Source organism: Quercus suber, unplaced genomic scaffold, assembly GCF_002906115.3.
Source record: "Quercus suber isolate HL8 unplaced genomic scaffold, Cork oak 2.0 scaffold_19, whole genome shotgun sequence".
NCBI lineage: Eukaryota > Viridiplantae > Streptophyta > Magnoliopsida > Fagales > Fagaceae > Quercus > Quercus suber.
Window position 1 is genome coordinate 263777 of NW_027069484.1, and position 10402 is coordinate 274178.

The 10402-nt window shown below is 35.9% G+C and overlaps 1 protein-coding gene across 1 annotated transcript; it reads left to right on the forward strand.

Moving 5' to 3' along the window:
- Positions 1-246: 246 nt before the first annotated feature.
- On the forward strand, positions 247-1947 carry LOC112019086 (serine/threonine-protein kinase UCN). The gene has a single exon (XM_024051613.2). The coding sequence runs from the start codon at positions 376-378 to the stop codon at positions 1633-1635; it is 1260 nt and encodes a 419-aa protein (XP_023907381.1). The 5' UTR covers positions 247-375; the 3' UTR covers positions 1636-1947.
- The last annotated feature ends 8455 nt before the right edge of the window (positions 1948-10402 follow it).

Consider the following 10402-nt stretch of genomic DNA (forward strand, 5'->3'; position numbering starts at 1 on the left):
TTTCAATTTCCGTTCTTTGATGGTCAAAAAATAACAAAACTCCTTGACAAATTAAGAAAAGAAAAAACCACTCTCCCTCCATTACAAGAAAAACAAATATTAACCCAAAAAAAAAAAAAAAAAACTCAGCCTTTTCGTTTTCCTAGCATAAACATATTATTATACAAACAAACAAACCATCAAAACTGAAAGCAAAGAATACTACACGTCAATCACTCACACAAACAACGCGAAAAAATACAAATAAAAACAAAAACCCACACCACAGAGCAAAGAGAAAAACTTTACTTCAAAAGCAGCCTATATAAAAGCCAAATCCCAACTCTCAAAACCATCTCTCTCTCTCTCTCTCTCTCTCAAAAGAGAAACAACAAAATGGATTTACAGACAAAACCATCTTCGCCGGAGCTAAACCTAGACAACCTTAAAGCCCTCAAAGTCCTAGGCCAAGGCGCCATGGGCACAGTGTTCCTCGTACACGACCGGGCAGCCGACCCTTCTGCCCGCTGCCCGTTCGCCCTCAAAGTCGTCGAGAAGTCCTCCTTCCAAACAAAGCTCGACGCCGAGCGGCGCGCGCGTTGGGAAATCCAAGTCCTGACCCGACTCTCCGACCCGGCTCCGGCCCACTCATTCCTCCCGACCCTAATGGGTCACCTAGACTCCGCTGGGTTCTTAGCTTGGGCCGTACCGTACTGTCCGGGTGGCGATCTCAACGTGCTCCGGTACCGCCAAAACGACCGCGTTTTCTCCCCAGCTGTGATTCGGTTCTACTTGGCCGAAATCCTCTGCGCTCTCGACCACCTACACTCCATGGGGATCGTTTACCGTGACCTGAAACCCGAAAACGTTCTCATTCAAAACTCGGGTCACGTGACTCTCACGGACTTCGATCTTTCTCGCACTCTAACCAAAACCGCCAAAACTGTCATAACCGTCGTCGAGGAACCGAAACACCGCAGAAACTTCTCACGTTGGATCGACAACAACAAAAGCAGCGGCAACAGCAACAATGGTATTTGTAGTGGTGGCCATAACTGCAAAAAAAAGGGGTTGAAGAAGGCCAAGTCAGCACGAGTCAGCCCAGTGAGTCGACGCAAGCTGAGTTTCTCGAACGGCGAACGATCCAACTCGTTTGTCGGGACAGAGGAATACGTGGCGCCCGAGGTCGTACGAGGTGACGGGCACGAGTTCGCCGTGGACTGGTGGGCCCTGGGTGTACTAACCTACGAGATGCTCTACGGTACGACGCCGTTTAAGGGCAAGAACCGTAAGGAAACGTTTCGGAACGTTTTGGTCAAAGAGCCTCCGTTTATTGGGAAACCAACGGCTCTAACGGATTTGATCGGACGGTTGTTGATCAAGGACCCCACTAGGAGACTCGGGTATTTGAAGGGTGCAAGTGAGATCAAGGACCACGTGTTCTTTCGTGGGGTCAGGTGGGACCTACTAACGGAGGTCTCACGGCCACCGTTTATTCCGTCCAGAGACGAACCTGATTTAACTGAAAAAGTAACTGCCGGGTTTGATATAAGGGAGTACTTTCAAAAATTAAGATCACCGCCGTCATTGCCGCCTTCTCCGTTACCGTCACCGTCATCGGAACATCACAGAAACCTTTCGTTAGCCGAGTTCTGATGCACACGTGTAGGGAGCTCGCACGTGTAAGAGTTATTTCTTTTTTTAATTTTTTTTCTCTGTATTAATTTGGCTGTATATAAAATAACAGTAGAACGTGAAAAACGGCATTAGTGAAGATTAGTTGTCGCTAAGCTATGATTAGTGTTAGAGAGTTGTACTATACAGTTGTTTATACTTTTTTTTTTTTTTTTGGGAGATGCTTTTTGGCGCGTACTTTCACGCTCTACTGATTGCAAGAAACGTAGGAAATATATAGTAACATTTTTCCTTGAAGGTACAATATTATGCTATCTTTTCTTTTTTGTCTAATTTATATTCTTTAATTATTTGGTACAAAATTATTACTTCTTCTTGACTTTACGTGAAAGAAATTGAATTCTTACACTTCTTGCAATTCATGATACATAGTTGCTTGAATAAAAAGAAGAAGACAATGAATTTTTGTTTTTGTTTTTGTTTTTGTTTTTGGGTATGTTGTAACTTGTAAGTAGATCTACAAAGGTAAAGATCTCGGTTTCTCCAAGTGAAAGTAAAGGATATGGTAGGGTCAAGAATTTTAAAAATCAACATCATTTTACTCACTATATATCACTTAAAGATAATTATTGTTAACACTGTTTGATCCGTGAAGAGTGGCAATACTACTACCACAATTAGCTATTACTAAAATATTTACAAAGCTAAAAGTTTGTGTTGTCCTCTGACACGTGCTCCAACTTATGGGCTTCAATTGTTTGAACTTGTTTAATTTTTTATATATATAGACAGATTTTTTTGATAATTCAATAGTTGTGGGTGGGGATTTGAAATCCAGATGTCTTTCATTGAATAAATCACGAGATATTAATCAGTTGAATTACAAAATTGTAAACTATATTTGAGTAGATTCGAATTTACGGTAATTATTAGTTTATTTTTAACATTAATAAATTTCTTTTGATATAGTGAGATTTGATTTCAAATATATTATTTGTCAATAAAAAAATATTACGGATCGATTGAGTTAACTAAACCTATGTTTGCCTACTCATTTAAATAAATAAAAAACATTGGCAACTTTTAAATATATTTTGATGTTCAGAATTTTGTTAATTTCATGATAAGACAAAATATATAGATGCAAGTATGTACGAAGTACAAACACTTGTTATAAAATTTTGAAATTGTCAGAATTTTTTAAAATTATTCTTGGATGCTTGTGGGATCTATTTTTAAGAAGTAAAAAAAAAAAAAAAAATGAAGAAGGAAGGTACTTGGAAGATTAGTTTCGATAGTCTCACTAATTAACAACAGATTTCGATACAAAAATGATGAACATTCTTATTATTACGGGACAAAGTGTTCTTAAATTACGGGGTATGATGGAAGATTATTGGCCTAAATTATTTTTTTCCCAACTTTTGTAAACGATTAATATAACTTTCACCTTTGTTTGTCCAATAGGTTCTATTGGCAATTATCACAGCTTTCCCGCCACAAAAAATAAAAATTATATTAGAACAACTTTTAATGTTAAGAGAAAAAGATCAGGTAGGTTAAGGTGTATATGTTAACCTATCTTAACCATGATATTCAGTGCCAAAGAACATGATCAATAATAAATAGTTCTACAATACCAACTATGATCTTCTTTGGACCACCGTGCTCCCAAGCCCATATGAACCTTTTTTCCCAAAAATATGATAATGGTAAATGATTTTCATTCATCAAAGCTTTCTGGCCAGAAAAGGAAAAGCACGTAATATTATTACAGGAGACAGGTTTTCGTTCTTTTGGCAGAGAAACCAAAAAAAAAAAAAAAAAAACTATGAAATTTGTATGAGGGTACATTTAGGATTGGTCTGTTTCAGTTTAAAATGTTAACTATTCTCACCTCCAACTTTTCATCCAAAACAGTATTTTTACATAGATATATTTTTTTAAAAGAAAAATAAACCAATGAAAATAAACTTAGGATTGATAGCATGGTGAGACGATACCAGATAATAGATGCCACATCCCCGTCCTTTCTGTCTTCAAGTTATAAGTTGATGCAAAAGAAAGTTATTTTATACGTCGGCGTATAAGACTCATCACTCATGTGAGACTAATATGTAGGTCTTATAATTGTAGGACCTACATATCAATTTCATATAAATTGTATACACTTAACATATACAAGATTTTTTCTTGATGAAAATATTTGCCATACTAATTATGTAACTCCAGCACTAATAGGGAAAAATATATATATATATATATATACATACTCATTCGAGGTGGGGCAGTGTGGACAAAATTTGCCCACCCTCTAGTCCCCTCTTCGAGAAAAAAAAAAGGTCTATATTTATTAGAAGCCAATCAATGGAGCTTTTTATTTTATTTTATATTATATTATTTTTTTTAAAAAAATTAATTAAAATTTGGGTGAGGAGGGGGGAGAAAGTTGAAATATGAATGAGCACGTGGGTTGAGATGATTTAGACATAATATACGGGCCACTCGTTTGCAAAAACCATAAAGTTTACTAACTTTGGAGACTGTACATCTTATCTTTTACGGTAAAGTGGATGAAAAAGATACAATATATAGTAATAGCTTTTAAAAATAGTTTGGTGAGTTTAGCAGTAATTATTTCCCTCCTCTTATTCTCATCATATTGCCTGGAAATGAGCGTTCTTTTTGTACTGTTTTACTTTATCTAAATGTCCTCAACAGTGACTGCATGCCTACGTCATAAAATTTATAAATGATGTCATTATTAATATTCTGCATGGCTTGCATTTTATTTATTCTATTCTTCAAAATATATAACAGTTTAATCAGGGGAGCAAACAAGAATTTAGGACTTTCAATATATAGATTACTTACTCAACAAACTTCAGGTCTATTTTTGCCAAATATTCTATTTTTACAAAAAATTTTATTAAAAAGCTTCCATCGAAACTTATTTAATTATATAATACCTTTTTAGAATTCGAGTATCAAAAATATGTTATATAACTAAATAAGTTTTGACAAATACTTTTCGGTAATTTTTCTTTTCATAAAAAGAGAATATTTGGCCAAAAAAAAGAAAAGAAAAGAAGAAGCCCTAAATTACATATTAGAACACCTTTTGAAATTCTTTGAAGAATTAAAGAAATCCTGCAATGTAAATCTATATGCGAAATAAGAAATACTTCTTATCTATAGTAAATTAATCACTGGTTCTTTCTTTTTGATGGGCCAATCAATGTCACTTGTTAAATGCAACGTGCAAAGGAAATAGCATAGATGACATTAATGTTAAATTGCTAATGTAATTTTGCATCCACTTGTAATAACAAGTGATCTATTGTTTGGCATCAAGTGTTTACACGACAAAAACAGGAAATGGTTCCCTATATGGTAGGTAATAAGATGAGCCAATTATTCCAATTGTCGGCTAATTTAAGGCTAGCTACATGTTCATTGTTTTTCTCGTGACTGTGACAACTTGTAGCCCCAAGATTACTGTAGTATAAGCCAATTGCAAGCCTAATCTGTCTTCTACCTCTGTACCTTGGCTTATTGTACGTAGTTTATAAGTACTATGGCCCTTCACACATGAAAACAACTTGCTGCCCTATTGATAGGGATGAGCGTGAGGCTTAGGTGTGGCCCTCATAACTACATATATAGTTACATACCTTTCTTAATTAATAAAACAACACAAGGTACCATGACCTTGTGTTCTCATTTTCCAAGCTTTTGTCTTTGCTTTTGCTTGCCTTTAACCCTAAATTTCTCACCTTTCTATCTCAACAGTTGGATGTTTGGCGCTCTTATATTTATTTTATAAAAAAGTTTAGCTCTAAAGCAGTTTAAAACTATCTTCTTTTAACTTACTATTTAAATCATTGATTAATGTGTAATTTTAGTCATATTAGTTAGTTAAAACAAATGACTCTAAACTAGTTTGGAACTAAACTTTATTTTCTACTTAAAGGTGAAAAAAAAGTGATTTTAAGCGAATAATTTAACCAAACCAACAATCAGTATGGACAAAAAAAGCAATATGTCCGTGTCGGTGTTCTTTGCATAACTTGGTAACCCATTTAGATAACTTTGTTCAAGGAAATACCCTAAGAAAAGGGCGAGGTTTAATGATGGTAAAGTCGGGACGTCTTGAAAGCTGTGGCCACGTGCAAATGCCGTGTGCATGACTTGCATGGACCATGAAATCATGTTTTAAGAGTAAAGCTTTCTTTTCTTTTTCTCTTTTTTATGTTTAAACCCATGATTTTAAAGGTCGATGAACTATCTCAATCTATGCTACGGATAACCAGGATGCAAAACAATGAAATGTACTTATAATTAACGTCAAAGCTCTCGTACCCTTTGAATGGGTCTCATGATCATATAAATATTAAGCAATTTCACAAAGAAAAGGCCACTTTTTGAGGATGAATATATGCCTCTTTTCTGACCATGACCAAGCATCGGAATCCTTTCTTTGCAATTATGCCATTTGTTTCAATTTTTTTGACGTTCAACATGGCATCTTTCATTACCAATAAAGAATAGTTTTTTCCATGTGTAGTTTTATGGTCTTACAACAATTGGGCCTCTTCTCCTCCAAGTAGTCAAGGGAGCTCTGCGGAATTTAGGCTCTAAAGTTTAATGAATAAACATGTCATATCCATTGGTCGTCATAATTATTTTGACTGATACATCGAAAATACAGATTACTAATACTTTAGGCTTACTTTATGAAAATAGGGCTTTTTATTATGGTCGGTTGCAAAAGTATAGCTTTATTGTTTAACATATATTATTATATGTATGACTCTTGGGGTGACTAATTGAATACTTATCCTCTTCCAACCTCCTACTTTTGGACTCTAAAAAGCAAACAGGACCCATATGTATAATGTATTAGTTTTTCCTTATAATCAATATCTACCATAATTGAGGAACTAATAGACACTAGACCTTATGGTTAGGTACCTTCTTTTTTTATTCATTATTATTTATTATTATTTTAGATACTAAAGCAATTCAAACTTATACTATTCGCTTCATGATGATTGGTCTTTATTGTGAGGCTAATACACTAAAAACTATTTTTGGTATAAACTAGAATTGAATTCTAGAATTCTTATTTGATGATAAAAAATTATATTAGTTGAATTAACTAAAATCCACTTATAAGATAAGTGCTTAGTTGCTGTTTGATTTTGTCATTTGGGTTCAAATCATCCTCTCTTACTTGTAAGCTGAAAAGGAATAGACACTGGGTAGTCAAGATTAACATAAATTTGCTGAAGACATGAGCACAGGTTTGATCTACATCAGATTGACAAGCAGCCCCTACAAAGACGTGTGGTGTGAGTGCAATAGACAAGAAAGCAGTTGAAACTTCCATGATGCTCACAAGTCACAACCTAAAAAAGAGGGGGGGGGGGGGGGGGGGGGAGGGGGGTGGTGGCGCGGGCTACTTGGATTAGGGAACCATTGACTCAAGGATCACGAGCTGTCGAAGAAGAGTACAAATCTAAGTGACCACAAATTGTAGGCTGATTTGTACGTAATAGTGTTTATATAGCTAGACTCATAGCTACTAGTCTTCATTTCCAAGAAATTCAGATAAATTGATTCTTTGTTGATAGATACTACCAAACATAGTTTTTGGAAGCATGGGAAAAACCCGTACTCCAAAAACATACAAGATAACTTAGCATTTAGTGATCAGTAATAACATATAAATTTATATATTGGGAATAACTAGGATGTCTTTTAAGAAATGGACAACTCTTGCAATATACTATATGATATGATAAAGATTCAACAGTGAATATTTGGCATGGCCTATTGGCCTTTACATGCGCCCCCACTGAACAAGGAATTTTCCAAAAATAACAAGGAGAAACAATATTTACTGTTTGTAAGGGAGTCAGTTTAAGCAGGAGATATTTATTTTATAAAACAATCATCTTGAAGGATAACAATTGATGTCATCAACTGCAGTCCATCTGCCTGAGTGAAAGGGTTTGCAATCTCATCATCATTGCCATCAGTTGGGGAAACAAGCATCACAGCAGTGCCCCTACACACCTGTAATGGCAAACACATCACAGAAAATGACAGTACTCCCTAACATCAATAAGCAATTTCTTGTACATAAACATGACACTCCTATGTTCGTTTGCTTGCAAAATGATAGGGCCACAAAGGATCATAAAGGGAGTTTTGAGGAGCTCTGATCCTAATATATAATGAAAAAGAAAGAAACATAACAATAACTATACAAAAACAGTAATCCAAACATGAACAATATTGCATTTTTCATCAAAATGGTGGCCTACTAACCCCAACAGGCCATATTTTAGGTAACAATCCTCATAATCATCTTCTTATCTCCCCACCCTTTTTTATCTTGGCAAGTTTCAAGCTCAAGATTTACACAATGTTTATTGCACACATTGTGTCCTTACAGTTAATTTAGAAGTTTCTGCAATATTTTCTTGAGAACAATAAGTCAAAAGCAAACACACTATTAGACCAAGGCATCTAGTTTGATCAATAGTACCTTCAAATTAAGGATCTTTGGAATCAGCAGTATATATACAGTGAATTTGATCATTCATCAAGTAGCTAATTAGAAGTGCACTAATAGTCTCTAGGAAAATAATCAGCTAAAAAATTGTGTAAAAAAAAAATGATGGCATCAAATAAGAATTTTTTTTTTTGAGATAGTTTCAACCAATGACGTCCGTTTTTGATAATATCTTTTTATTATTAGACTAAAACACATATCGGTTTTTGGTGTAGGCGGGGATTGAACCCTAAATCTCTTATTTAATTATTAGAGACTTTACTTGTTGAGCTAACTAGAACCCACAATAAGAATAAATAGACAAATTAGGACCAAAGTGGACCGAATAGGACAAATGTGGAATGAATAGGGCCAAAGTGGACAGAATGGACCGAAAAAGAACCAAAGTGAACAAAATGAACTGAATAGGACCTAACCGGACCAAATGGCCTGAATAGGACTGAAGTGGACGAAAGTGGATAGAATAGACTGAATTGGACTAATGTAGATCAAATAGGACTAAATTGGACCGAATAGAAGTAAAGTTGACAGAATGGACTGAATAGAACCAATGTGGACCAAATAGAACTTTAGTGGACAGAATGGACCATATTGGTCCAAATAGAAACAAATTAGACCGAATATAACAGAATGGACTGAATAGAACCAATGTGGACCGAATAAGAATTTTGAATATTTATCATTTTTATTGCATCTTATGGCTCATATTTCTAATTTTTAATGTCTATTTTCTTTGTATTTTTTAACTCAAAACTAAAGAGTTTATCCCAAATATAATAAAATTCCATACTTTTCAACATAAAAATTAAGAAAAAAAAAATTGAAATTTTGAGCTAAACTTGAAAAGACAGCCTATAAAAAGAAGGCGAAAAGCACATTTTCGTCCCTACATTTTTACACGATTTCCATTTTGGTCCCTAAATTTTTTTTTTACCGTTTTTAGTCCCTATCCTGGAAAACGCCTATTGTTTTAGTCCTTACCGTCAGCCAACTAACGGAAAAAGCTAAGGTGGCTAACGGCACATTAAAATAATAATTAAAAAATTTATTTTGGCATTAAAAAATGCCACATCAGCATTTAAATTAAAAAAAATTAATTTATTAATTTTAACTAAATAAAAAAAATTAAAAACAAAATTAAAAACAAAAAAAACACATAAATTGAGATCTAAAAGCAAGAACAGTAAGAACACAAATACATATTTAAGAACAAGAATATTTTCCTTTATTTGACATTTTCTCTTTTTTTTTTTTTCCTTAGAAAACAAACACAAGATTAAGCAACAACACAAACAGAAATCCAGTAAGAGCACGAACACAAACACAAACACAAACACAAATGCTGACAAATCCAGCACACAAACTCATCAATCCTTCTTCAGCAAAACCAGCAACAAGCCAAAAAAACACAAATAAAAATCCAAAGAGTCCACGGCACAGTCCCCAGAACAACCCAAAAACACAAACACAAGAATAAAAGGCAACAATGGCAGAACAATGGCGACGGCCATGTTCAGGAGGGCACTCCCACGCACCTCCGCCTTATCTCAATACACATGCGCCTGAGCTCACGCAAGCGAGGCCGAAGCTCTGCAAGTCGAACAAAAGGCACGCGCCTCCATGGCGCTCAAAACCTTCTCGATCTACCGCTGGACCCCAGAAAACCCGACGAAGCTGGAGCTCCAGGACTACCAGATCGACCTCAAGGACTGCGGGCCCATGGTCTTCGACGCCCTAATCAAGATCAAGAATGAGGTGGACCCCACGCTCACGTTCCGGCAATCGCGCCACAAGGGGATCTGCGGCTGAGCTCTCAGGCGCCGTGGGTGACCTCGGCACCTACATCCCCATCGTCCTAACCCTCACCCTCGTCTCGCACCTCGACCTCGGCACAACTCTCATCTTCACCTCCCTCTACAACATCGCCACTGGTCTCCTCTTCGACATCCCCATGCCAGTCCATTTGGGTGTTGGTTTTGTTTTAAATTTCTGGGTTTGTTTTTTTGTGGGTTTGATGATTTTTCTGGGTTTATGGGTTTGATTTGTTGGAGGTTTCGGTGGAGGATGGTGTTTGGATGGAGGTTTCGGTGGAGGATGGGGTTTGGAGGTGGTGGCCGTGGCATGCATCAAGAAGAGAATCCATTGTTGCACTAGTGGGTATCTGGGTTTGCTTGAAACTTGGACGAGTGGGTATCTGGGTTTGTT